Source organism: Diceros bicornis, chromosome 18 (assembly GCF_020826845.1).
Source record: "Diceros bicornis minor isolate mBicDic1 chromosome 18, mDicBic1.mat.cur, whole genome shotgun sequence".
NCBI classification, from domain to species: domain Eukaryota; kingdom Metazoa; phylum Chordata; class Mammalia; order Perissodactyla; family Rhinocerotidae; genus Diceros; species Diceros bicornis.
Genome location: NC_080757.1, coordinates 13,905,420 through 13,933,339, shown reverse-complemented (window position 1 = coordinate 13,933,339; position 27,920 = coordinate 13,905,420). Strand labels below are relative to the sequence as shown.

Below are 27,920 nucleotides of genomic sequence, written 5' to 3'. Positions count from 1 at the left end.
GAGGAGTGGTGACAGCTCCCAAGGACCAGACATCGGCCTCCCTGGGCCCGTGTGAAACAGGCAGGGTATCCCCATGGGCAGGCCACCGGCCCCCAAACATCCTGTTCTTTTCAAGGAGGGGCCTTGGGACCTGCCCAGGAGACTGAGCAACATCCTAGACTGGCTCCTTGCCCTCCAGAGCCAGCCCTTCTCTCTCCCTCCCTCCCTCCCGCTCACTCTCCCACCCCTCCCCCCAGCTCCTCCCACTACTGTCCTGCTCAGACCCTTCCAGGAAAGCTAGAAAAGCCAGCTGGTCCAGCTGGTGAGAAAGAACACACAGCCAGATACAGAAAATGTACACATAAAAAAAATTTTTTTTAACTCAAGAAAGGGCTTTTATTGTTTTTAACTCACTTCCTGGGAAGTTAATTTTTAAAACACTCTTATGGAGTTTCCTCATCACTTGTGCTACATTCAAGAACAATGACGCCAACCAAAACCCTCAGCGATGGGGTGAGCACCCCATCCGGGCTCTAACACAGGCAGTGAAGCTGGGCCCACCTCTGAGCTCTGTGAGGGCAGGTCTAATCAAAGCAGCCTCCTGAAACCCCCACCCTACAGGCCCCAGTGCAGAGATGCTCAAGAAAAACGTGCAGATCTGTCATCGGCCTCTCATGAACTCTATAAAAGTGTTCTTAAAAACAGTACCAAATTATCCTTAAGCCCTGGGTTACAATGCCTTAGTGCAGAGAAGCCAGGGAGAAGTGTGGACCCATTGACAACGGGCCGCATTCTGCTCATAGCCTTAAATAGACATAGAAACTATATTACAGATGCATGTGCCAGTGCAAGACATGCGAGTGTGCTGTGTGCAGCAGACGGGCACGCACACGCGCGTGTGTGCGGAGGCGCGATGTACACCCACAGGCACAGAGATGCGCAGGACGAGGGTGCTCCTCCAGCCAGCCTCCCTTTCCTTCTCAACACAAGTCCTCCTGCAATATGAAACCCACGTAGGCGACTGAAATCCCTTGTTTTGCCCATGTTTTCAGGGGAGGTAACTGAGTCCTGCTTTATTTTCCTTTGGGGATCAATCTCTTGAGTATTTGGTCAGTAAACAGCAAACCAGCCAGCCAGGTACTGGTCCCAGAGAGAAGGTGAAGTCTGCTCCAGCACGGCTGGGTCGATACGCGTGCTCCAGCGCTCCCGCTCTGAGCAGGCCAAATGGTGACCGCCCTTGGGGGAGGCAGTGGCCGGAGGCCCACCTCCCCGTGGCCGCCTGCCAGCAGGCACACCCCACCAGGGTCCCGCTTCTGGCACTGCCTCCAACCTGGGCGGTTAGTCCTTCCTCGTAGGAACATGAAGGCAGCTTCTGGGGCCAGATGGGTAGGCCAGCGTAGGATCAGAGATTGGATTCCAGTCACTTCAACATCTGCAAGACCACAGCCCTGTGAGGCCCGGGCCCTCGGTCACTGGCAGCCCCTGGTGTCTCTGTGCAGCCACGGCTGTGGAGAGCCATGAAGGGAGGGAGGGAGATGGGCAGGGAGGTGTGGTGCTCCCGGTTCAGGCCTCTGCTCAGAGCTTCAGTTCAGCCCATTCTCTGGCTAGTGCCGAGCATGCATCACAATCCAGGAAGGTCAGTCTAGGCCTCCCGGGCTCCAAATAATGGTGAGGTGTGCTGGAACCACCCAAAGCTGTTAGGAGAGCTGGTTAGAAGTTGCCAAGCAGGGCTTTGCACCCACCCCCCCAAGTTAAAAACAAAAGTAAAAGACAACAAAAAAGGAATCTGAATTCTCCAATACTGGCCCCATCCCAGCAAGGCCCAGGAATACCCATCGAGGGCTCAGAGCCTCCATATCAGCATTCTCGGTAGATGAGAGCTCTGGCAGCACCCCCTGTTTGGCAGCTGAGCCAGGCCCGCCTGGTCCCCAGCGGGAGGTCTCTGCAGTGGTGGGAAGCCAGGCCTCCACCCGCTATCTTGGTTTCCTGCCTCCTGCCCCTGGGGCCTTGCCAACCAGCGGGTGGGGTTTCTAAGGCACCACGGGCACCTAACTTCGCCACAGGATGGGTCCCGCCAGGGAGAGCCAGGCCTCAGAGACAGGCCTGTAGGAGTCCTGGCCTCCAAACCCCAGATGACACACATTCCAATCCTGTCCCTGGACATGCGCGCAGAGGTCATGCTGCACGACAGCGGGAGGGGGGCCAGGAGAGGGGCCACAGTTCCCAGCCCCCTGCCCGCAGGGGCGGCCGTCGGCATGAGGGCAGCAGGCCTTTGGAGGCGCGGGATGAGCGTGCTGCTGGGCGGCCCTGGGCGCATGCAGGGGCTCAGGACGCAGCCTCATCTTCTTGGACGCCGGGAAGCTCCGGGCTCTTGCCCCCTTCGCCACACCCGTCTTTCCTGTTCAGGGGACACCAGGGGCAGAGGGACCTCCGGAGTCAGAACATGCACTCAGGAGGACACCCTCACACACACTCACACAGGCGTCCGTACCCACAAGCTCTCAAATCCCCCCTCATCCACTTCCCCAAGCTCCCCTCACGCCCGCCCCCTGCACTGTGGGCCCCTGCTGGTCTCCCCACCCCTGGTGTCAGCCCACAACCCTCCATAGCTCCCTATTGCCTGGAGATGAAGTCCAGACTTCCCAGCCTGGCTTCCGGAGCCTCTCATGATCTGACCCAGACAACCTCCCCACGTCCTTGAGTACCAGCCAGGCCACAGGCCTGCCCTGCTGGCCTAGATGGGCCCCCACGGTCCCGGGCAAAGGGGCTTTGGTTTTGCATTTTCTCTGCCTTGCTCACAGGGCAGAGTCTACCGACCAGTCTTGGGATTCTGTCACATATTCAACAGACTCCTGTATCAGATTTTTCCCCTACAACCCTTCTTTTTAAAATGACCAATGAATGGGTTTTGATATCCTAAAAAAGGATCAATTGCATTTAACTCTATTTTAGAGTTTCAACAACTACCCCAAAGCATAAAAAAACAGATTCTATCGAGGACAAATGTTGGGACTCCATGACGAGGTAAAACCTGCTTTTCAAAATTCAACTTGGGTCACAGAATTATAGAATTTTACAGCTTGAAAGTATGAAGCCCAATCCTCTCACAGTCCAGATGAGGAAACTGGCCTGTCCCCCCACTGACATGTCCATAGAGGGACAATGACCGCCTTGCTCAGTTGTATTCCTAGCGCCCAGCCCCCTGCCAGGCGCGGGCTGGGTGCCGATGCGTCTTCTGCCTGTGACTGGCTTGTCCCACCACTAGGGGCACCACTAGGGGGTGCTGAGTCACAGGCGCTGAGCTACAGTGGCCAGATGTCCCAGTTTGCTGGTCATGGTTCTGGTTATGCCTGTTGTCCTGGCATAGTCATAGCTTCCTCTTTCACTCTCAGAAGTGGCTCCGTTTGGATGCTACGTGATCCCCTACACTAAGCCCAATTCCAGCATCGAGGCCTGCAGACCAAGAGGAGCCGAGGGAAGCACCCCCCCAGCCCTGGCCACCTCACTGAAGAGACAGGGAATGGGAAGTAAGCCTCTCCCAGGCCCCACCCCTCACCCCCCACTGGCCAGGAAGTTTGTCAAGAGGAGGGCAAGAGGTTGGCATATGGACATCCCTGACTACAAGCAACCTCTGGCAGGGAACAGACGCCAGCTTGTCCACACTTCTGAAGGGCCCACTTATGAGAGGGTGAACTCACACAAAACCAACATCTGGGCCCCTGGATGGCACAAGAGAAACTACTCCTTCCTGAGAGGCCGAGGTAACTGGACAAACGTCCGGCACTCCCTGTGGGGAGCCCGCCTCCTCCACACAGCGGACCAGGGCCCAACCCATCCTCCCCGCAGCTCCCTGCAGAGGCCAGAGGAGGGCGCCAGCATCCCAGGACCACATTCTGGACCAGGATCCCCGCCTGCACGGGTTTTCTCTGCAGGGCTGTGCACAAACTCCAGCAGGCTTTGTTGGCATCCCAAACTGACTTTTATTTTAGGTGAAGAAGGTGGAAAAGCTGGGGACGAGGCTGACAGAGGTTTGGGGAATTGCTTTTCTGACCTCTCCTAGGAGGTGTTGAACGCGCATGCCTGGTTCCCAGTGGGGGGCCTTCAGCAAACGAGGTTCCTCTTACCTGGCCCCATCAGCCAGCCTGTCCACACTGACTTGCTGGACAAGCATTTACAAAGTGCTGACTGAGCACACGGCCTCAGCAATGGCTGAGGTAGCACGGGCCACTGGAGAAAGCAGCTAACACTCCGGGAAGAGTCAGCAGAAGTGCCCCTCCCTCCACAGATGTGAGGCCTGTCTGCACAAACCTCTACCGGGCTGCCATGGGCTGAGAACAGAGGTGCAAATGGGGCCCTACTCTGAGACCTGGCCGAGGCCCCAGGCTCTGGGCTCAGCCTGTACAGCCCGATGGCAGTGAGAGTGGGGGGGGGGGGGTGTGCCACAGTCCCCACCCCACCCCAGGGAGCACCCTGCAGGCCCCGGCCCACCAGTACTTACGATAGTAAGCTTCCCGGTGCCGACATGGATCGCTCTTCCCTCCGCGCTTGGGGTTCAAACGGGTTCCCAAAGGAACGCTTTCTCAGCATGGACTTAACCAGGATCTGGGGAGGACATGCCAGCGTGAGGGATGCAAGTCCCCAGGCTCCCAGACACACTGGCAGCCTCCACTCTGACTCCCTGAGGGAGCAGCTGCTGGGTGGGCCCAGCTGAGGCTGCCCTTCAATAGACAGAGAAAGGAAGAATCTTCCAAGCAGAGGAAATGGCAAGAGTACGGGGTGGGGGGGGGGTGATGGCTGAGGGTGAATTCCGGGGATGGTGAGGGGCCCGGTGCACTGGTGCACAGAGGCCAGGAGCAGACCGTGAAGGGTCTGGAAGGCCAGGCTGAAAGCCGGGCCCCCTTTATCCTGAGGGCATGCAGAGTGCAACGAAGGGGCAGGATGGAGTGGAGGCGAGGCTGTGCCAGGCAGCGGGAGAGGAAGCTGCGCATGGCCTGGGGGAGATGCTGGGAGGAGGGGAGGCTGCTGCACCCTGGCTCTCTGACTGTCCCCCCTCCCACAACAAGGACAGTCCCATGCCCCTGGCCACACACACGCAAACTCACCGACTCCGCACGCACAGCACCAGGGGTGCATTCACTTGTTCATTCATTCATTCATCTATTCATTCAATCAACGACTATTTGTTGGGCGCCCACCATATGCCAGACACTATTCTAAGCGGAGGGGCCACACTGAGGCAAAAGTTCTTGCCTCATGGAGCGTATATTCTAGTTGGGGGGTCAGGCAATAAATAAGACAAGTCAGTAAAATATATAAAATGTTAGTTAGTGGTAAGGGCTAAGCAGAAAGACAAAACAAGGAAGGGGGATAAGGTGTGACAAAGGGGAGGCTGGAATTGTAGGTAAGGGGCCAGGAAGGCTCGCTTCTCCCTGAGAAGATGACTTTGGAGTACAGACCTAAAGGAGTGAGGAAGCGAGCCCTGCAGACATCTGGGCAGGAACATCCCAGGTGGAGGGAAGATAAGTTCAAATGTGCTGGGGCAGCAGCTTACGGGGCACGTGGTTGGAGCAAAGCGAACGGAGGGAGGAGAGGACATGAGGTGGGTGGAGGGAAATGGGGGCAGGCAGGCTGTGCAGGGTCTTGCAGGGCAGTCAGTGGCTCTTACTCTGAGTGACATGGGAGCCTGACTGAGCAGGGTCTGAGCTGAGAAGTGACATGATCGGGTCAGCAGGAGCACCCTGGCTGCTGAGTTAAGCATTAACTATAGTGGGAGTGAGGGTGCAGGCCACTCCAGTGGTTCAGGAGAGATATGATGGGAAGTGGCAGGAGGGACTCTGTGGGAGCTGGCAGGTTCAGGGACCCCACAGAGCCCTGGAGCTCTGTAGAGCACAGGATCAGGCAGGACTTCAGCTGGCTGGCCCTAGCAGGGAGAGATGAATTGTACAGGCCAGAGCCTCCCACAGCAAGGGCCCAGCTCTCTCTCCTGCCCTTGTGCTTACCCTGACTCGCTGTGATACCTCAGTGCAGGGCAGGCCATGGCTCTCAGTGTCCCCAAAAAAACGCCAAATGGCCATCAGGGGCTACATTAATGACTTCCAACTGTTAATGTGGAACATGTCCAGAGGAAGATGAGAAAAACGAAAGTGTGAGAGGAGAATGAAGGGAGTGTGCAGATGGAGTCTAACTAATGTAGGGGCTCTGGGGCCCCTTCTCCAATTCAAAGGCTTCCTAGGCCTTTCCACTCCTCTCCTTGGCACCCAGTACAGTGCTTGGAACACAGCAGAAGTTCAATAAACACTAGGAAGGAAGGAACGCTTCCTCAGCCACAGTGAGTGTTGACATCCATGAGGGCAGGATATTTCTTTACACCATTCACTCTTCTCACCAAGCCTCCTGGTCTCCCTACCACGAGGCTGAATGATGCGACCTCTTTCCCCATGGGCCTCCAGCAGAACAGTGGCCCCCGTGGCCCAGCACCGGGGCTGGCAAACCAGGCGGCCCTCCGTCCCCTGACAGGGCCCAGCACAGAGCAAATCTCAGGCAACGGCCAGGCCCTCCCAGGACAAGGGAGCCTTCTGCCCCTCACCCTCTTACCACCGTGGTCCAGCTGGGGATGAGCTTGATCGAGTTCTTCACCTCTTCCTCGGTCACCTCCACCACACTGCAGTGCTCCTCCTCTGAGGGAAGGGGCTCCTCCCCATTTTTGGTCACCCAGGGGTGCAACTGTGGAGTCGGGAGGGCGGGGAGGGGTCAGGGCCACAGGCAGACACCCCGTCAGCAAGGGACCCTGGGACACTCTGCCGGCAGTCACCTTGAGGGGGTCCAATGCCCACAAACCCCAAACCCAAACCCAATACACATATGTCCCAGTGTAAGGCTCTCCAGAAGGGGAAACTGAGGCCTGTTTGCTGTGTCCCAGCCCAGCCCAGCCCAAGACCTCTGGTTCCCCAACCTTGATGTCTGGCACCCCAATTCTCGTTTCAGGATTCTTGTCTAGCATCTTCAGGATTAGGTCCTTGAGCTCCTCACTGACCTTTGGCCTAAAGAGGGGAAAGGAAGGAGACGCAGAAGAAACAGTTGATGATCCTTCCCTTCCCACCTCTCCAATCACACGCTGCTAATTGGGGTTCCCTGAGTAGCGCACACCAGGGCAGAGAAACACCTGACCCTCATTTCTCAGAGAGCAGGAGGGACACCCCCAAAGTACGAGGGCAGAAGGAGAGGGTTTCAGAACAAGTATATGGATATCCTTCTTGCCTGAGTAGAAAGTGAAGCAGTCTCCCTCAGGGGGCAGAGGGCACAAACAAATGGAGTTCCATGGGTGCTGGACCCCCTCGGGTGGCAGAAATGGTGGGGATAATGTGAGAAGAGTTGCTTTATGGGACACCAGGGGCCTTCCCTCCCACTCGCCATCTTGTTCTGTCCTCCGCCTGGGAGGTGGTCAGGGAAGATTCTCATTTGACGGAGGAGGAAACCGAGGCCCAGAGAGGTTAGCGAGTTGGCACACTGCCACCCAGAAGAGTGACGGCAGGGAGAAGAGACTCGGGGGAGGGGGACCACATCTCAGCCCCACGTCAGCCTGGACTGTCTCTGCCCAAACTCCAGGCTTCTTTGCTACCAACATTCTTGGGGAGCCCATCCCTCAGAGCCTGGGAAGAAGGAACCCACTCTGGGGACTGTTGACCTTGGCTCTCTCTGCTCTCCTAGATACTTAGTCCCTTTTAATTTAAACAGGGAGAAAGCTATCTCTGGCAGGGGATACAGCAGGAGGAAGGGCACAGAGACAGGCAATTACAGGAGAGGGACGAAATCCAGTTGGCTAGTGCTGCGGGGCAGGGGGCGATGTGGCGGCAGATCCCAGGGGTCCTGGAAGGCCAGGGCCAGGGTGTGGCCTCTTCCTGTGGGCTTTGGAAGCCTTGGAAAAACTTTAAGCCGGAGATATGGTGAGATGTGTTGAGCTTCGTCCGGGTCAGCCCGGCCTGACTGTGGTGGCTGGACTGGAGGGAGGCTGGCAGCAGGCAGGCCAGAGAGGAGGTAGCTGGATAAGGCTGAGGCCTGAACTAGGCAGGGGGCGCAGGTGGCAATGGAGCCAAGAGATACGTACAAGGTGGACTCAATAGGGCTTGGGGACCAGAGAGGAAGTGGGTGCAAGGGGGCAGGAGTCACTGAGGACAACCCCCAGGTTGGTTTCTGACCTACCCTGGACACTTAGAACAGATGGGAAAAGGGCCCTGAAAAATGAGGAGCCGGGGGCTCAGGCTGGCTGCCACAGTAGCCAACATCATAACCAGAGGAACCATGGATGAGCAGGGCGGCCTCTCCAAACAGTCCCTCTGGGCTCAGAGGCCTTAGTCACAAAGGAAGGGGCAGGGAAGAGGAAGTGGCTTTAAATCCCAGACCCACTGATAACTCTCCTCTGGATCCTCCACTTTTCCATCTGTGAAATGGGGGTGCACACTGGCATCTTGAAGCCCTCCTCTCCCACGTGGGGAAGGTGGAGTTTCCCCGTGGGTCCAGGGTCTGCGTGGGGTTGATGCCATTGATGCCATGGAGGCCTTGAGTGAAGGAGCAGTGTGAATGTGTGACTTGGGGTCATCCCTGCCCAGCTCCTGGCCTCGGAGTTCCCATCTGTGCAATGAGATCCTACCCAGATGTCTCAGAGACCCAGCTGCACGGTCCCACCCCTCCATCTGCTCAGGGGCCCCTCCCAGGAACAGCACCCCCCGTGCAGATCTGCACGCTGGGGCGGGGCCCTGAAAGGGCAAAAGCTCTGATGCCAAAACTCAGACACGCCTCCCCAGGGGGGACGGGAGTCCCCTGACAGACAACTCACTCCTTGGGAAACACCACGGCCTCATTCTTGATCTTCCTGTGCAGGGCCAGGATGTAGTCATCGATGAACGGGCACTGTGGGGGGAAGCAGACATAGGATGCAGGCCCGGGGCCTCGGCTCACACGGGGAGACCAGCCCTATCTCTCGGTGGGGCTGGCGTGGGGGCAGCTCTGGGCTCCCCATTAGATGGGAGGGACCTCATCTAACCTCTTTGGGGCCTGGCACACAGTAGGTGCTCAACAAACATTGACCGAACGAATGAGTCACTGAGGGAACTGTGAGGCTGGGTGTACCTGCCAGCTGCACGGCAAGGCCTTCACTCCCAGGGCCTGGAGTTCGGGAGCACGTTCACTGAGACCCCTCCTGCCCCTCCACGTGGTAACTAGAGTGGGAGCACCTGAGGACAGGGATCTGGCCCACGTCAGTGTTGGGTGCCCCAAGGCCCAGCCCGACGTGGAGCAGGAGTCAAGGGCAATTTGTTGAATGATTGAACCACTGAGTGAATGCGTGAATGAATGAATGAAAGAATGGCATCAAGGGACGGAAGGAGCGTCCGGCTGGAGGTGGCAACACCACCATCTACACCTCCCCTGGGATGTCTCCTGTCCTGGGTCTCCCTCACATGAATCCCCTCCCAAGGAGACAAGAGAAAAACAGGAAAAGCCTTTTTTCCCTTGGTCTTTTCTGACCCAGGTGGGCTCTTCTAAAAGTCACTTTACTAAGGACACAAAGGAAGGGCCTGCACCTGTCATTCATCCTGGCTCTGCTCTGCCAGCCCACCCCGCACTCACCTTCCCATAGACAAAGCAGTACAGCGTGACCCCAGTGGCCCACACATCCAAGGCCTAGAAAGAAACAGCCCACATTAGTCCCCCAAAAGGAACCGACACCTCTTGCCCACCCAGCTGCAGTGGGCTGTGGGGGAGGGCATGCAGGCAACCTCCTTCCTCTGTCAGGTATTTACTCAACAAACACAGCCAGGCACTTGCTCCGTGCTGGACCCTGTGCTGAGCACTGAACAGGGCTCCTGCCCTCCAGCAATTCCAGGTCTCCTTGGAACAGGCCCAAACCAGACTCTTTCCAACTCAACAAGTGCAAAACCTCCCTCACCTACAGGTCCCATTTGCTGCACCCAAGACACGGATGCAGCCCAGAAATGATGGTGTGTATTGAACTTATACCCACTAAACCAGCTCTGGCTTCAAGAGGTCATCTCTTTTCCTAATAATCCTTTCTGAAGCTGGAAACAGGCCCTGCCCGTGCCGAGGCCCTGGCTCCCCCATGCCCTGGGTTCTCACGTGTGCTCTCTCTACCTTTCCCATCCTGGAACCCCACCTCCTCGCCAGGTATCCGCTTTCTCTCTGTGTGAGCGGTTCTCAAATCTCAACCTACATATTTCTGCCACAGGCGCCACCTCTGAAGCTAATCAGGGAACACCAAACGCAAACCAACATCACACTACAAAATAACAGGCCTGTTCTCTTCAAAAATGTCAAGGTCAGAAAAGACAAAGCAAGTGTGAGGAACCCCTCCAGATTAAAGGACCCCAAAGAGACATGACAGGCAAAGGCAGCGACTGACCCCGGATCGGATCCTGGACCGGAAAAAGAAAAGGCATTAAAGGGCAGTATCGGGACAACTGATGAAATCTGAATAAGGTGGATTAGATAATAGCCTTTTATCAATGATAAATTTCCTAATTTTGATCATTGTACTGAGGTTATGTAAGAGAATGTCCTTGTTCTTAGAAAATATCCGCTAAATCATTTACTGATAAAGGAGGATACTGTCTCCAACTTAACTCTCAAATGGTTCAGAAAAATGTAATATGTATACATATAAATACAGGGAAAGATGACGAAAAGATAAATGGGACACAATGTCAATAACTGGTGAATCAGGGTAAAAAGACATATGGGAGTTCTTTCTATTATTCTTGCAATTTTTTCCGTAAGTTTGGAATTATATCAAAATTGAAAATTAAAAAAAAATCTCTACCTACATCCCTGACCTCTCTCTCGAGCTCCAAATGCACACAATGTCCAAATGCCTCTCGATCATCGTCTCCGTGGCAGTGTGGGGCAGCCAGCACTCCACAGGTGAGAACAGGCAGGCGCCCACACGCCGAACTGCAGCCCCTGCTCGGAAAGCTCTGCTCACTGCCTCTGTCACTTAGGAGAAAGACTAAACTTCCAGACCCTCTAAACTCTGCCCAAACCTCACCGTGCCCCTACTCTGTGCCCCTCAGTTCTCTTGCACATTCTATGGGTTCCGCCTCCTGCTCGAATTCTCCCCATTCTTCAAGGTCTATTTCAAACCCTGCATGTCCAAGGAGTCTGAGGGGAGCCTCCAACTTCCCCCCAAACGTGAGCTCTCCTGCCCTTTTCACCATCTCCAGAAGGGCAGGGAGCAGGGTTCTGTCTGTTCCACAGCCCAGCCCAGAGCTCAGCACAGAGCAGCTGGCAGGAAACATCTGCAGGGCAGACTTGGGGCCATTTTGCTGGAAAACCAGAGGAAGCCAAAGCTGGGGAGTTTGTTGGACTCCAAGAAGAGACAAACACGAAGGGGGGGTGGGGGGCCGTGTTCAGTGTTCACTCCCAAGACACAAGGACCCTGGCATCCTCAAGTTGGAAACAAGGCCCCACTGCAAGCCATCACACCCCTCCACGAGCACCCCAACCAGCCCAGGCTCTGGGAGCCACCTTGCCACTGAAGCTCTGGCCGGAATCAGAAATGGCCTCGGGGGCCATGAACGCTGGGGTCCCAGCCGTGCTGGACAGCCGAGCATCGTTCCCCTCAAACTGGTTGCTGACACCGAAGTCAGCAATCTTCACGTGCCCATCGTCCCCCAGGAGCAGGTTGGACGGCTTGATGTCCCTGTGGATGATCTTCTGGTAGTGCACTGCAGAGAGAGGCAGCTCGAGCGCTGGCCTGGGGGACCACCGCCCAGTCCCCCCAACCTGCCCTCGCCTGGCCACGGAAGCCCATCTCAGACTCCAGGAGAGAGGGAGCTAGGACATCCCAGCCCCTGCATACAGTCATCTCATGAGGACCTCAGAAGAAAACTCCAGAGCCCTCAGTTCCACTATGCAGTGAAGACACTGAGGCCAACCCAGGCTGCTAGCAGCAGAGCCAGGATTGGACTCTTAGGAATCTTTGGGCTCCAAGTCCAGTGCTCTCTCCATGGCAATCAAAGCAAGTGCTGCCGAGTGGAGTCAGAGGAAACTGGGGGAGGAGGTTCTCCACAGGCAGTCTCTGGGTCTCCCATGTAGGTGCTGTCTGCAGCCCCAAGCCCATCAAAACCTTTCCCCAGTTCCATTTCCCATCCAGCCTGTCAGAGATGTCCCTGCTCCTGGGACTGAGGGTGGTGTTGTGGGGTATCCTGCAGAGGTACTGCCTCAGCCCTAGGGTCTCTGGGCTGCTGGAGTTTCAGAGAGGAGGATGCCCCAGGCCTTCGGACTGCTGGGATGAGCATGGCTATGGTAAGGGTCGGCCCTCCCTAGTAGGCTGGGGGCTCACCCTGCTTCCTAGGTCTGGCACTGCTGGGAAGAGACGGGCAGTTGAGGCTGAGATGGCCAGAGATGTCTCAGCCAAGAGAAGGCACTGACCCCATCCCACAGCCATCCACTTATGGGTTCACCCCTCAGCAAATACCTTCCCCTGGACCAACAGACCCCAGGATGTTGGAGACGAGGGAAGATGGGAAGGGAAGGGGGGAAGGGGAGAGGAGGGGGAGATAATGGCTGCGGCAGAGGGAGTGAGTGTCATATAACAACAACAACACAACCCATGGCCCTGCAGTGATTGTCTCCTGGCACAGAAGAGCGTAGAGGCTCGGGGGACTGTGCACTGGACCGTGGACAGTGGGCTCAAATTCTTATCTCAATCCCTGGCCTCTCCCTTGGACTCCCAGCTCTTTATCCACATAGATATCCAGCAGACATCTCAACATATATCTCCATATTTCTCAACAACATGTCTAATTCAGAACTTGATTTCTCTGTCTGCAACACCCCCACCCTCCACAAAACAAATAAAACAAAACAGAAACCCCTGCTCCTCCTCTAGCCTGTCCACCAGGCTAACGGCGTATTTTACCAGTTGCTCAGGCCCAAAACCTTGACTCCTCTCTCTCTCAGACCCTATATCCAATGCATCGGCAAGTCCTGTGGGCTCGACCTCTGAGATATATTCCAGGCCCGACTGCTTCTCACACCTGCACTGCTGCACCTGCCCCAGCTGTAAGAATCAGGCCTGGGCTCCCCGACCACACAGCCTCCCCGGGCAGCCTCCACTCTCCCTTCTCGGGACCAGAATCACAAGGCAGGTCTTCAGCGCCCAGTGCCTCCATTCACCTGCCTCTCCAGCCCCTGGGGCTCACCAGCCCACTCTAGGAAGCCCTACGCCATGATTAGCTGGGTCTTGACGAGGTTTTACGCAAGAGCCAGCTGGGATTAGCTTGTTTTTTTAGGGGATAGAGGACGGGAGACAACAGGCCCTCAGCTGAGGAGAAGGGCCCAGGAGAGGAACGGGGTGGAAGCCAAGCTGGTCTAGGGTTGTGTCCACCGCTGTCCACACCCAGGGTGAAATGCCCCCTTCCGACACCTCCAGGCCCTTGCTGGGACTTTCTGCAAAGTCCTCCCCTCTCTGTGCCTCAGTTTTCCCACATGCACAAAGACAGCATTAATCTGAGGGCACTGGAGCCTCTCAAACGACATAAAGAGAGTCCTGGTTCTGCCACCAGAGGGTTCTCACCCTGTTCCCCCAGGGAGAAAATGTGCTCCTGATAAACCAAGCTAAGATTTTAGAGAGATGGACAGCACCCCTGCTCCCAAACCAGGCCAGAGCCAGAGGTGTCTGGGGGCCCTCCTCTCCCCATGACCAGTTAGTCAACCGGGGCTGGCCACCCCACCTCCTTCTCATCTCCTCCCCACTGTCACTGCCCTAATCTGGGCCTCACCATCTGTCGCAGCCTCCTCCCTAACCAGCTGGCCACCTCACGCCCTCGATCCAGCCACCACACAGCTGCCAGACAGAGCTTTCTAAGACACAAATCTCTTCACGCCCCTCCCCTGCTCAAAGCCCTCAGGGGTTCACAGTGCTGACAGGATGGAGTCATGACAGTCCTCTGTGGAGGCCTTCCCAGCCCTCCTGGTGTGGCCTGAACATTTTCCAGCATCATCTTTCACTATCCCCCACCCCCAAGCTTCAACCAGATTGACTTCTCCTCATTCTCAAATAGTACATGCCCACTCCCCTCTGTGCCTCTGCCATGCAGTTCTTTCTGCCTGGTGTACCCTCTCCCAGCCATCCCTCAAACCTGGCCAATGCACTCCTACTGATCCTTCAGGACCCTGGTCACAAGTGGCCTCCTCCAGCAAGCCTCTCCTGACCCCTTAGTGCTCTGACAGCCCCTGTGCTTCCCCAGCCTTGGCAGGCACTGCACTATATCATCTGCCTGCTTAGGTTCCTGTCCCTCCTACTAGGCTGTGAGATCCCTGAAGTCACTTCTCCATCTTTGCCATCTGCATGCCCCTAGTCGGCACTTAGTAGGTATTCATACATGAATAAACGAATGAATAAATGAATTCCAGAGATAGGGGCTAAGTTAACATCCTCCCTCCTGAGCTCTCATCACCTTAGGGCCCCTCACAGTAAACCCACTCTGCCACCACCCACAGGCTCCATTTCAGGACAGCCTCTTCCTCCAGCAGCTGGACAAAATCTCTTCCTTCCCACATCTCTTGAGGCCCTGTGCAGAGGCTAAGCTTGGCTAGGAACTTCGCAGAGGAGAGATATAGATAAAACCCAAGGCGCAGACCGACGTGGTGGTGACCAGGCACCGTGAACGCCAAAGCGTGCCCCGCTGACGTCTGCCGCCACCCCCTACGGGGTCAGGGGTTTTTGGCCCCGCCCAAAGGTCCAAGCCGGGGTTAGGGGGGCGAAGCTGATTGGCAGATCAGCGCCGACTGACAGGAATTGATCAGAGCTGGCTCAGCCTGGGCTCCGCCCCCTCCTGTGTCCCTCCCCTGTCCCCAGCCCCAGGGGCAGGCAGCCCCTCACTCACAGTACTCAAGGCCCAGGATGATGTCCCGCAGGTAGAGGCGAGCTTGCTCCTCGGGCAAGGGCTTGTCGCAGGGCACCTCCATGACTGGCCTGGGGAGGGAGGGCAGGAGCGGGGGTTAGCCAGAATCAGAAGGAGTAAAGGCTTATGGCAGCTGAAGCGGAACAGAGGCTGGGCCATACAGCCTTGGGACCTCCCAGGTGCCCTCTATGCTCAAAGGGGTCCCTAGAACCCAAGATATTAGCTGCTTCTCCCATATAAAGAAAATTAAAAAACATACATAGATGTGAATATCCCTTTTCAATTATTATAATTTCAAATGAGCTTTATCTTAATTTCTGATTGACTTGGTATTCCTTCTTCTAAGTACTTAATTATCTATAATCAAACAGTTGCAGAGATGCCATTTAGAGCAGTGTTTGTCGAACTGTAGGTCCAGACCCAATAGAGGGTCATGAAATCAATTTAGTGGATGGCTACTGCTTTTTTTTTTTTTAATGAAGTAGAATATATGAGAATGTAATAAGGGTATATAGTGTTTTGTAAAAGTTTGGGTTCAGTTACAGATATGCATGCAGTGTAGAACTTATATTTCTTACTTTGAATGGAGGTCCAAAACCTTTGACAGCCTCTGAGTCTTAAAAAGACACCACTCCCTGCCCCCTCCCCAAATTGGTCTTTAGGAAGCCCCCCAGGCAGAGAGACAAGCCACAGCCTGGATTCGAGGCCTCAGCAGTTCAAGTCTCCAGTCCACCCAGCCCCATGCCCACTACTCCTTGTCTTCTGCTCTGCAAATACCCTGAGAAGGTCAAACAAGGCAGACATGAGTTAGAACCCTAGGTTTCACCAGTGACTCATTGTGTGACCTTGGGCAAGCCACTGACCCTCTCTGAACCTCAGCTTCCCCTCTTGTAAATGGGAGTGAATGGAGTGCCAATCGCCCGAGTCACAAACTTGTAAAACTGAAAGAACCCTTAGTGATTTGAATACAGGTAAAAGTTGAGTCCGATTTCTATGGTTTGCAAGAGAAATATTTCTTTCTTCTCTCTCTCCTCCATCAAAATCTTCTTTCCAGTTCTTCAGGGCTCTCTTCCAGAGGTCTCCCTGCCTATTCCAGCCTCACCAACCCCACCAGCCTTCAAAGAATCGCCCTCCTGGTCTCTCGTTTCCCCTCCCCCAGACCAGAGCTCCCCAAGGGCAGGGCCTGGGCCTCTGCTTTCTCCTAGAGTAGCTGACCCTAAGAAGAGGGACACAGGAGGGAAAGGAAGGCAGATTAGACGGGATTAGACTGGATCTGCCTGATGAGGATGGGGAACTCACCCCTTTCTCAGGAGGTCAAACACTGAAAGAAAAGAAAAGAGAAGTAGGTGAGGTGCAGCCAGGCTGGCAAAGCAGCCAACGCCAAGGTCCCTCCCTGTCCTGGAGGGTGGGGGAAGGGCCGGCATCCAGGCAGACTTGAGGAGGGACAGGACAGGGGTCCCAGGCAATCAGAGGAAGTACATGCATGAGAGTGGGTCTACTATGGACCTGCCTCATCTGATTCTCAAGCGCCAGGTGAGGACCATCAGCACGGACCCCTTTTACAGGGGAGAAACTGAGGCTCAGAGAAGGGGCAGAAATTTTCCTAAAGGTCATAGCAGATAGGCAGGTAGGAGAGGGAGTGGAGCCTTGGCCTCTAATTCCCAAGCCAGTGTCCCTTCTGCTCCGTTTCCTGAGAGCCTCCAAGCCCAGCCCTGAATCAAGTACCAAGGACTTTAAATAATAACAACATTACTATTACTGACGATAATAGCTAACAGTGTCTTGCATATAATAACTGGTTTACTCCTCACATCAACCCTATGAAGTAGACACCATTATTATCCCCATTTTACAGCTGAGGAAACTGAGGCACAGAGCTATCAGATAGAGTCTAGGAACCCACATCCCACAGCCTGCTTCCTGCATCTGTCTGATCCACTCACTCTCTGATCAGCAGAGTGGGGTCTTGGGAATATTTGTTGAGTCTCCCTGGACATTCTGAGCCTGGTTCAGCAGGGCTGGGCAAGGGATCCAGGGCTTGAGAATGTGTGTTTCCTCCCTGCCCCCAGGAGGTCACTGCGTTCGCACGGTCCATCTGAAGGTCATGTCTGTCCCCAGGGAACCCTTGGGCCCACCCCAGGTAAGCTGCTTTGGGAATGAGCTGGGTCACTCACCCAAATAGAGATTGTCCTCAGCTGGGTCATCCAGGACCTGGTCAGAGGGAGCAGACATGGGGGTGGGGCTTGGGGAGGCATGGAGTGGGGGTCCCAGGATTCCTTGTCCTCATCAGCCCTGGGATCCCCAATGTGCTCTGCAGCCACCCCAGACAATGGAGCAGGAACTGTGCAGGCACCAGACAGATGAGGCCTCAGAAATCACTGACCCCCAACCCTGGCCCACCATAGGGCATCCAGCCCTTTGCCCCTCCTGCCTTGATGGGGGGCTCACTTCTTGCCTATGGGGCAGCCCCTCACCCTCAGTAAAATCTTGAGAACATCCCAGACCAGCCTGAACTGACTCCTGAAGCTTCCCTGCAGCCCCCAACCCCAAGTCCGGCCCTGCCCTCCTTGGAGGCCTCAGCCACATCTCCCTTGGCAGGATCCCTGGGTCTGTGCTGAGTGGCCCCAGCACCAAAGGCTGCTCCACAGGACTCGGGCACAGGTCCCCACCCGCGGGTCCCCACTTGCTCCCCACCTACCTCGATCAGCTTGACCACATTCACGTGGTCCAGCTTCTTCAGAATGGCAATCTCCTGGTACACCCGCTCCAGGGGCAGCAGCTGCTTGGCCGGTCCTCCCTGGGCAGTCTGGGACCCTCTCGGGGGAGGGCGACCTGTGACCAGGAAGGGGAGTCAGGCCTCTGTTGCAGAAGGCTGGGCCTCATCCTGGCCCTGCAACCAGCCTCAAATAAGAATCTTGCAAGATCACAGTCTTGTCCCCAACGCACCAAGCACATTCCCCCCACCAGGCCTTTGCTCATGTTGTCCCCCCTCTACCCTCTCTGCCCCCAGGCTACGAGCTCCCAAGTACAAGACCCGATAGATACCTACGTGGAAAGCCGTACTGCTTCAGCAACTTCTTTTTGGAAAGAACTTTCATTGCCTGAGGAGGGAGGGGCAGAAATGTCACTCATGTGCAGCCACCAGGGGCTAGAACAGGCTGGTTACATGTGGATTGAAGTCCAGAAGGGCACACTGGGCATCTGCCACTGGCACTGAGGGTACGGCCTGGGTGTGGTTAAGCTGGGTTAGGAGGAGGCCATAGCTGAGTCTAGATCTTACCCTTATTCCCCCAGTAAGCCTTTCTGGAGCTCTCCCCTCAGAGGCATCCAGCCTCTGCTTACATATTCCCAGAGTCAAGAAGCTCACTCCCTTTGCATACCTGTAGGGACAGGGAGCTCACTCCCTTAAAAGGTAGCATTGTCCTCTGTCTTCCCAGCACAGCTTCTGCCCTCCCTCCAGCCTTCTAGGCCCAGCTTGGGCAACACCTCCCCCCATCCCCAGACTCACATAGTGCCTGTCTTCACTTTCATTGTAGGCCAGCCTTACCACGCCGTAGGCACCCTGCAGATAGGCACAGGTCAGCCTCGCCCAGACAGGCACCCTCCCCCAGGACTAGATCAGAAAAAGGGGAGTCTGAACAGCTCCAGCCCCCTCCTCCCGCATCCCATCTCCACCCCCCCACTAGTGGGGAGGGGACTCCTGCGCCCTGGTAACTGACTCCACCTGGCTCAATGCAGCTCCATGCCTCTCCCCGTCCCTCCTTGTCTTCCATCAAAAACTGCCGAGTCGAGAATCAGGAGTCATCTCCCACCCCCTACTCCCTGTCCCTCCACCCCAGTATTTCCTACAGAGACAAAACTTTCCTCACTTCCAAGTCTGGGCCTTCCTGGCTCTGCCTCACATTCCCAGAGAAGAAGAAGGGATTATGCCAAGCAGAGGATCCTGACAGGCTTGCCTCCACAAAGCCCCAAGAGAAGTTCCCACTGCACCTGGCCTGCCCCAGTCCTACCTTGCCGATCTCACTCTGCAGCTTGTACTGGTTGAGCTGCACACAGTCCTGGGGGGAAAAGAGGGGAGCATCAGGTAGAGCTTGATCCAGAGGTGTCATTGCTCCCACCTCAGGAGCCTGTTCAGGGCCCAATCCTGGCCCCAGACCCCAGGTCTCGTTAACCTTTCACGTTTGGATGGGGAAACTTGATGGTTTCAAAGCTGCCGAATGTGACAAGAAGCCTTGGATAATGTTTGAAAACATGAATGGTGAACCATGGCTATGTTCTGCTCCCCAGCGAATGGTGAAGGAAAAATGCACTGATTCCTGCCTGGATGCTGGGATCTAGGAGATCCCAAACTGCGGGAAACTCATGAGCATGTATTTCCAGAAGCAGCTGAATGCAAGGTCTAGATTGCATGGACAAGAAAGATGAGGAGAGCCTCAGGGACAGGAGAGCAGAGACCTGGCTCAGGTATTAAAAGCTCAGCCTCTGAAGGCTATAGGTTGCTCAGTATTTGGGTTCACACTCAGATCTAAGTGGCAAGGACAGAGCCAGTGGGAGCCCAGGGGCTGGAAGCACGCTGGCAGCTCTGAGTCAGAGCAGGCTGTAGGGGGTAGGATTAGAGGTGTGGGGCTCAAGCTGAGGAAGCTTTGGGGGCGGGAGGACATGTTGTCTGTCTTCAAATCGCTAAGATGACTTCTGGAGGGACAAAGGAGGAGCCTATTTCCAAGGCCTGACCCGGGGGTGGGAATGGTGGGACTTATAGGAGGCAGTGGTTGGCTCAGATGGAGCTCCCCTGGGTGGGAAGAGGCCACATTGGTAGGTAGTGAGCTCCTCAGCTCTAGGGGTATGCAAACCAAAGGCTAGACAGCTCTATGGCAGGGAAAGGAGCAGAAAAGGGTCTTCATACAGGACTGCTGAAAAGCTCATGAGCACCCCCTAGCTCTTCCCCACCAACCTCTGCATCCGAGATGGCCACATGGTGGGACTCGATGGTGGGCCTCCGCCAGGCCCGTGGGGAGATATGGCTGGCAGGCCCAGTGGCGTAAGGCCCAGCCTGGACCTCCAGGCGGCTTCCCGCTGGCCGTTCCTGCAAGGAGAACTTCCTAGCTGAGAGGCTGGGCCGGGCTGGGGTGGGTCTTGAAGCACCACCAGGGATCACGGAGGCAGCTCTGGCCCGTGGTGGAGGGTCCACACCGTTCCTGGCAGGCTCTGGGCTGCCATCTGCCTTTTCCAGGTGGGCCATATCGATGGCTGCCACTCGCTCCACCAACTCGGCCCGAGGGTCCTGGCAACAGACCGCTGAGCCCCCCTCCATTGCCGCAGTCAAGGGGGTCCTCTGTGCAGCCTTAATGGGAACCTGAGAAAAGAGGGCAGAGAAGGCTCACCACGGAGCAGGGAGGTCAGATTTTCAGGCCCCTCTCCCATTGTAGCCACAAGCGTGTGGGTCTCACCTCCAAGCTTTTGCCTTGCCTGTTCCTTCTGCCTGGGCTGCCAACATCCAAACTCAGGTCTGCCCCTACTAACTGAAGGAATTCCAGGAACTCATCTGGCTCTGCTGCACACCGGCCCTCTAGATCTCAGTATCCCCATCTAAAAGAGGCACGGTCACGTCTGCATTGCTGGCCTCACAGAGAAGCAGGGAGAATCTGATATTCTGGAGTCAGGACAAACAGACATAGGCATAACAGCAGAGGCCCAGCAGCGATGGGAGAAACAGAGTCCAGGGTCAGCTCAGGCTCCCACCCGCAGACAGCCCAGTGACTCACCAGCTCCACCCGTGAGAGCAGAGCATTCCAGTGCTGCTGCCTGGAAGCTGAGCTGGGTGCTGGTAACGCAGAGGCCTCCCTGGCCCTCCAGGCCCACCCATCTCCCCCAGGGAAGCCTCCCATGTTCCAGCCCCTCCCCCCTCACTGCTTCTAGGAAGATTTCCCTGGGGCTCCAGCCTCTCTCACCCCTTCTCACCTCCTCCAGGGAGTCCTCCCCATGGCCACAGGAGAAGTGTCCCATAATTGCCTCCCCTGCCCCAGCAGAGGCTGCAGCCCAGGACAGGGTCCATTAGGGGCAGAGGCTACTGCTTTATTAGCCATCAAGAGAGATTTCACTGCACTCAAAAGTCAGTCTTGGGGCCAGCCCCGTGGCTTAGCAGTTGAGTGCGCGCTCCGCTGCTGGCGGACCGGGTTCGGATCCCCGGTGCACACCAACACACTGCTTCTCCCGCCATGCTGAGGCCGCGTCCCACATACAGCAACTAGAAGGATGTGCAGCTATGACATACAACTATCTACGGGGGCTTTGGGGGAAAAAAATAAATAAATAAAAATTATATAAAAAAAAAAGTCAGTCTTATTTCTCCTGGTTTTCCTTCCCATTTATTCGTGTGGCCAAAATTTTGTCACATCTGCTCAGGATAAGATGCTCCCACTGGCCTGGCCCTACTGCAGTCTGAGCCCCCAACCAAGCCCCGGGCCAAAGCATAACCCCAGCTTGAACCCCAAACCAACTTCCAACCTCCAACCTCCAGCCCCAGCCCTCACCCTCGGCCACAATCCTAGGGTGAACCCTGACTCCAGGCTGAACCCTGACGCTCAGGCTGGGACTCTGTCTCTGCCCCAGGCTGAGCACTGGCCCCAGCCTGATGCCCTTCCCCATTCCTGGGCCAGACCCAGCATCTTCTCAGAAAAAGGAAGTGAGGGGACTCCTGACCCTCTTCTCTTCCTGTCTGATGGTAAGTTCCTCTGTCCTCACACTGCAACTTTGAGAACACAGGTCTCCGTTTCACCCCGCATTCCCCCATCACCTTGCTTTGACAGATGTCAAGGAGACAGGGCTCGCTGGAGTCCACTGGCCACAGAGAAGCCTGGGCTGTCTTCCAGTCCTGCCTGCCAACCTACTGTGGGGGCCCTAAGCGGGCTCCCTCCCGACTCTAAGCCTCAGTCTCCCCATCTGTACTATGGATGCAAGACCTTCCCAGATTCCCTAGGGCCACAGCAAGGCTTGGAGATGGATTGTGGGTAAGGGCGTGGTCCAGACCCCCTGTGCCTGCACACAGTGTGTTAAATGAGTGGAAGCCTGGAGGTGGTGCTCATGTTGACATGTAGAAAGGAAGAGGGAAGGGACCCAGCTTGGCAACAGGAAAAGACACGGAGGCTAGACCTAGAGGAGTGGGGGAGGGTGGTGAGGCTAGACCATAAAGGAGGCCTCTCTGGAGATGAGAGAGGAGTGAGTGGGGCTGGAGCATCAGGGAGGCCTCCCTGGAGGATATGAGAGTGGGCAGTGAATGGGGTTGGAGCATAAGGGAGGCCTCCCTAGAGGAGGCGAGGGAGGTAAATAGGGCTGGAGCATCAGGGAGGCCTCCCTGGAGGAGGTGAGTAGGGCTGGAGCATCAGGGAGGACTCTTTTTGAAGAGATGAGAGAAGGCAGTGCATGGGGTTGGAGCATCAGGGAGGCCTCCCTAGAGGAGGTGAGGGAGGTAAATAGGGCTGGAGCATCAGGGAGGCCTCCTTGGAGGAGGTGGGGGAGGTGAGTAGGGCTAGAGCATCAAGAAAGCCTCTCTGGAGATAAGTAGGGCTGGAGCACCAGGGAGGCCTCCCTGGAGGAGGTGAGTAGGGCTAGAGCATCAGGGAGGACTCTTTTTGAGGAGATGAGAGGAGGCAGTTCATGGGGTTGGAGCATCAGGGAGGCCTCCCTGGAGATGAGAGGGGGTAGTGGAGTATCAGGGAGGCTTTGGGAACGAGGCCACCTGCAGGAAGAAGGAAGCCAAGGCTGAAGGGGGCCCTCCAAGCCTGGCCGGCCCTGCCACTCCTCTCTGTGGGTGGCCCACTCACTCACACTATGGGCCCTTCTCCTTCCACCAGAATACCAACTCCATAGATAGGGCTCCTGTCTGCCTTGTCTCCACTGGTGTCTGCAGCAGTGGCTGGCACATAGTAGGAGCTCTGTAAATATTTCCTGAATGAATGAGTAGTTGCCATAGTGATCACGACAACCCTGTCCCCATTAGACAGATGGGAAAGCAGCCTCAGAGAGGGGACCCCAACAAGCCTAAGGCCCCAGCCCACGGCAGGGAATGAATCGCAGTGGCAGGCCCAGGGCCGGATGGAGAGACTGAGAGCCACTGCAGGCTGAGGCCACAGGCTGCCCTTGCCCCTAAATTTGCATGTGATTTCCCTGAGGCTCTTATCTCAGTCAGAGGCCATCCTCCTTCAACTCCCTCCTCCCTTTTCTCAGACAGGGAAAGTGAGGCCCAGCAAAGGGCAGGGATGGACCTCGGGTTACACAGCAAGTCAAGGCAGAGCCTTCCCGCTCCAGCCCCCGGCCCTGCCCAGTTACCTGGTTTGGGCTCAGGCTCTGAAACCAGGCTGTCAGGCTCCGCCCCTTCCTGGCCGTGAGCCAGTGGGCAGGTGAGGGCACCTCTGTGCTTGGGTTTTCGTCATCTGCAGAATGGGGTTAACAGCAGCCTCACCTCCCCAGGCGGTGGTGAGGAGGAAAGGAGTAAACGCCCCACTGGGCTCAGAACTGGGCCTGCCACTAAGGAAGCCTCGTAAAAGTGAGTTGTTGTTGTGCTGCTGTTGTTGTGATTGCCTGGGACACGCTGCGGCCCAGATGGATGCGCGGGAGGCACAGCGGCTGTGAGGGCTGACGTCAGGCCCCCCACCCCCCCACTGCCTGGATCAAATTCAGGTGACTAAGCACGTCTGCGCGGGAGGCGGCCCCGGGGAGGCCCCAGGTTCCTGCCTCGTGTCCAGGCGACAGGGCCTGGCGCCTGAGGCTGTGCATGTGAGGGCATGTGTCCACACGTGAGAGAATGTGTGCAGGCAGGGCTGGGGGCCTGGGTGGGTGTGTGTCTGTGTGTGTGTGGGTCCACACACAGAGCAATCTGCATGGAAACAAAACTCTGCCGGTGAGGTATACATGCATGTATAAGTGTGTTCACGTGCACTGTGTGCCTTTAGGTCTCACAGTACATGGGCCCCAGAATGGGGGGCGGGGCCTACACCCCCTGGCAGCCATGGGAACCTGATTGCAGAAGGTCAAGTTTGAACTTCCCACACAACCACCTGTCCAGCAGCCTGCAGCTGCCCGTTGAGCTGGGCTGTGGGTCTTGGGCAGGACCCACCCCTCTCTGGGGGCTCACCCAGGGGCTCTCTCCAGGCCCTCCCCAAGCTGAGGCCTCAGCAGATGCTTTGTAGAAACAGACTCAGCAGGTAACTAGGGCCATATGGGCAAACAGAAGGATGGAGAGACAGGCTGGGACCCAGGCCCAGGGCAGAGCAAGGACTCTCTGGGCATGGGGAGTCTCCCAGGGACAACCTAGTGCTGCAGCCAAGAATGGCCAGACTCAGGCCCTCCTCACTGGGAAAAGCTATCCCAATCCTGTCCTCCCAGACTGGGGCTGTGTTGCCTTGGACAAGTCACTGAGCCTCTTGAAGCCTCAGTTTCCTCATATGTGAATTGGACATATGGCTACCATCCTGCCAACTCCCAGGGCTATGGAAGGACATGGATGAGACTGTGGGCACTGAAGCAGTTTGTGCCTGAGTGGTGTGAGGCTGGGATGTGTCTGTGTCAGGAAGCCACTAAGAGAGCAACTTGAGGTACAAAGTACAACCCCATATCTGCCTAGGATGGCCTGGCATAGTACCCCCTCAGGCTCCTCCTCCTAGGCTATGCCCACCCCCCATCCCCAACTGTCTGGCTACTCCCAAGGGATGCAGACCCTGGCTCCAGATGCCTGGCTGACCTCACCTCCTCCTCAGGACATGCCCCATCCACTGGGCCCCTCAGAGGTGGCTCAGAGCAAGACAGAGCAGGCAGATTCTGCTCTCATTCAAGCTGATCCAAACAGCCCCTCCTGGGATGACTTCAGGCTCTGCTCAGGACTCACTCTGAGTTCTGGAAGGCTGCTGTGAACCTCAGGGCCAGGCTGAGCAAGGGACCAGCCACCACCCAGGTAGAGAGACGTGGCCCTGACCAGCAGAGGACTGGCCAGAAGGGAAAGTTGCAAGGAGGTGGATAGCCAGACACAGAAGGTGGCCCTGACGTCGCTGGGCGGCCTCACGGGAGCCGTGTTTATGCGCCTGACAAGTGTCTGGATGGCCCTGGCAACGGGTGCCCTCCGAGCTCCCGCCTCCGCCCAGGATGACTCAGTCCCCTTGAGGGAGGCCCAGGCGTCTGGAGCCAAGTCATGCTTGAGGACGCCTGCTGTGAGGACGCCCCCTCCCACCATCCCCAGGGAGGCCCCAAGCACCTCGGTGGGCTCCGTGCCTGAGTCAACACAACAACTCTCAGCGCATCGTCAGCACATCGAGGCTGATGGTCTCCAGGCCTCACCCTCTACCTCTGCCCCTCCTCATTCTCCATGCCAGGTCTGCGCCTCCAGCCCGACTCTTTCCAGCCAGCTGCCTCCTGTCTTCCATGTTCCTGGGCAGCTCAGACCCAGCAGGGCCCAATTCAATGCAGCATTTCCCCCAAGTCTGCTCTGCCTCCTCTGTTCCCATCACAGAGATGGTACCACCATCCTCCCAGTTCTCCCAGGCCAGAAACCCAGGAGCCCTCCTTCTCCCCATCTTCTCCCTTTCTCCCATCCTTGCTCCCCACAACCCAACACTTACTGTCTACTCTGGCTGCACCACACTACTCACAGCTTCCCAAACTGCAGATTCTGTTCTGCTGCCAGGCCTTTGAACAAGCTGTACCTTCTGCCAGGAACACACCTCCTTCTCCTTTGCTGCTGGAGGACAGCTCAGACACCTCCTTTGGGAGTCCTCCCTGATCTCCTCACTGCTGGGTGAGGTCACCCAGTTGAACCCCTTAAAAAGTCCACCTTCGGACCTCCGCTTTCCTTTCCCATTGCTTGCGCCACACAGTCTCCCCACCTCTAGGCTCACACCCTGACCCACCCCACCCTATCCTCCACCAGTTGCGAGAAGGAATTCATTCTAACATGCAAATATGGTCACAGTTCTCCCAGGCCTGGCCTTCCAGGAACTTGGAATCTGGAGGACAGAAGGGCAGGAGACCTGACCTCAGACTGGGGGCTCACAGGCTGGGGAGCAGCCAGAGACACAGACTCCTGGGGTGCAAATCCAGAGTCACCCATTCATGCAACATATACTCGCTGAGCACCTGCTCTCTGTGCCCAGGCTCTGTGCCAGGTGCCCGGAGACAAAGCAGTGAACCAAAAACATAAAGTCCCTGCCTTTACACACTTTAATTTCTAGTGGGGGCAAGATGCAGCAAACAAGAGAGCTCATAATTAATAGACAATATGTCAAGTGGTATGTGCTATGGAGAAAAACACAATTGTGTAAGGGAGATCAAGAGTGAGGGGCTAGGGGATGCTATTTATGCATGCAGTGTGGTCAGGAAAAGCTTTTCTGATACAGGATTTGAACAGAAATCTGAAAGAAGTGAGGGAGTGAGCAGTGTGGACATTGGGGAAGAGCATTTCAGGCAGAGGAACCAGCACTGCAAAGGCTGTGAGGTGGGACAGTGCTCACTCTGAGGAACAGCAAAGAGGCCGATGTGGCTGGAGTGGGGTGTTCTGCATAGAGAGGTACCCCGTGGCGAGCAGAGTTACTCCTGGATGAGAAGGCCCTGTCATTCACTGTGCCTGGCTTCAGGGATGGCTTCCTGGAGGAGGTGGCATTTAAGCTCTTTCAGGACCACTGAGTAAGGATTTCAGAAGGGGAGAAGGTGGAAATTCACACTGTGCATGACAGAGAGCCGTTTCCTGGCTGGGACTCAGGCCTTGGCTTTGGGGGGCTTTGTGGACAGAGACCAGGAGGCCTCAAAAGCCAGAGGAGGGTTTTGAGCAGGGGAGTGACTCAGTGGGATGAAGTTTAAAATGATCCCTCTGCCTGCTGTGGGGACTGAGGGTGAGAGAGCAAGGAGGAGGCAGGGGGTCCCCAGAGTGTGGACGTGGGACACAGTCTGGCACACAGTGGGTGCTCAATCTGTGTGTGCTGAATGAAGGAGGGAGGGCTGTGGCAGAGGCCAGTGCATCTTCCCGGGATCCTCAAGGACACAAGCGGTGCGCTCCTCCTGCACTCCTGGGCCCACCTGGCAGATATACAGCCCCCTACGCACCCACTGAGGCACAGTCCTGTGCCCTGGGACATAACCTTCTCCACACACCCCTGTACCCTCAAGACACACACACGTACCCCTCCCCGGACAGACGCACGCCGATGTCCGCGTGACCCGCCCTCACACACCACTCCATCCTGTAATGCACCCCCCTCACGCACACAGGCACACTCCTGTGTCCACGTGACACACGCACACCCGCCTCCAAACACCACACACAGGTCCCCGCGCACGTGTGCATCCTCCGAGCCACCAGTTCTGTGCCTACGGAGCCCCAGAAGCCGCAGCGCCCGCCTCCGCCGCCCCCCTCCACCCGCGCCCAGCCAGGGGAGGACTGCGCAGCTAAAGCCACGCGCCGCATCTGTCCCATTCATCCCCCCGCCCCCCAGCTCTGGAAGGAAGATTCAGGGGAGGACCGTGTAGAGGAGCGCTCTGCGCAGAACCACACGTGGGTGCACCCGTCTGGGTCCACTCTGCATAGACACGACCTCCCACCCAGAGCTGGGGCGGGGCTGGGTAGTGCGCCTGGTGTGGACGCAGTCCCGCAGACTAGAGCTGGGGAAGGGACGCAGATACGCGGAGCCCGCACAGGTGCGGTCTCGGCTGCCAGCGCAGACAGAAGCTGGCTCCGGGAGGCACCGCGTAGACCCGGCCCCGCAGACAGAAGGGGGAGGATCCCCGCACCGACGAGGTCCCGGCTGCCCTCGTAGACGCAGCCTCGCAGACCATCCCTCTCCCCTGCGGGCTCCCAGCAGACGTCCAGGCGTTCTTTCCCTCCCGCTCCCCGCCCCAGGTTCCCTCCCCGCTGACCCCTACCTCGGCGCCCGGCGACGGCCTCCGCGGCCCCGCGGGCGGCCAGGCTCGCTCCCGCGGCGCGCGCCCCGCCCCGCCGCGCCCGCCGCGCCCGCCGCGCCCGCCGCGCCCGGGTCCGGGTCGCCG

The 27,920-nt window shown here is 56.8% G+C and overlaps 1 protein-coding gene across 4 annotated transcripts; it reads right to left on the bottom strand.

The window, feature by feature from the left end:
- Nucleotides 1-341: 341 nt before the first annotated feature.
- CAMKK1 (calcium/calmodulin dependent protein kinase kinase 1) lies at nucleotides 342-27,833 on the bottom strand. 4 transcript variants are annotated; one of them, XM_058560035.1, is made up of 16 exons: nucleotides 20,345-20,402; nucleotides 19,849-20,250; nucleotides 18,908-18,955; nucleotides 18,406-18,459; nucleotides 17,947-17,998; nucleotides 17,596-17,729; nucleotides 17,072-17,108; nucleotides 16,197-16,218; nucleotides 14,880-14,968; nucleotides 11,515-11,714; nucleotides 9,604-9,657; nucleotides 8,813-8,886; nucleotides 6,932-7,019; nucleotides 6,574-6,702; nucleotides 4,478-4,581; nucleotides 342-1,673 (listed from the first exon to the last, which is right to left on the bottom strand). In XM_058560035.1, the coding sequence occupies exons 2-16, from the start codon at nucleotides 20,206-20,208 to the stop codon at nucleotides 1,622-1,624; spliced, it is 1,497 nt and encodes a 498-aa protein (XP_058416018.1). In that variant the 5' UTR covers nucleotides 20,209-20,250; nucleotides 20,345-20,402; the 3' UTR covers nucleotides 342-1,621. The 4 variants fall into 4 exon arrangements, with proteins under 4 accessions (XP_058416018.1, XP_058416022.1, XP_058416021.1 ...); XM_058560039.1 differs by lacking the exons at nucleotides 342-1,673; nucleotides 20,345-20,402 and adding exons at nucleotides 1,883-2,377; nucleotides 27,798-27,833; XM_058560038.1 differs by lacking the exon at nucleotides 342-1,673 and adding an exon at nucleotides 1,883-2,377 and having other exon boundaries at nucleotides 20,345-20,455.
- Nucleotides 27,834-27,920: the final 87 nt, after the last annotated feature.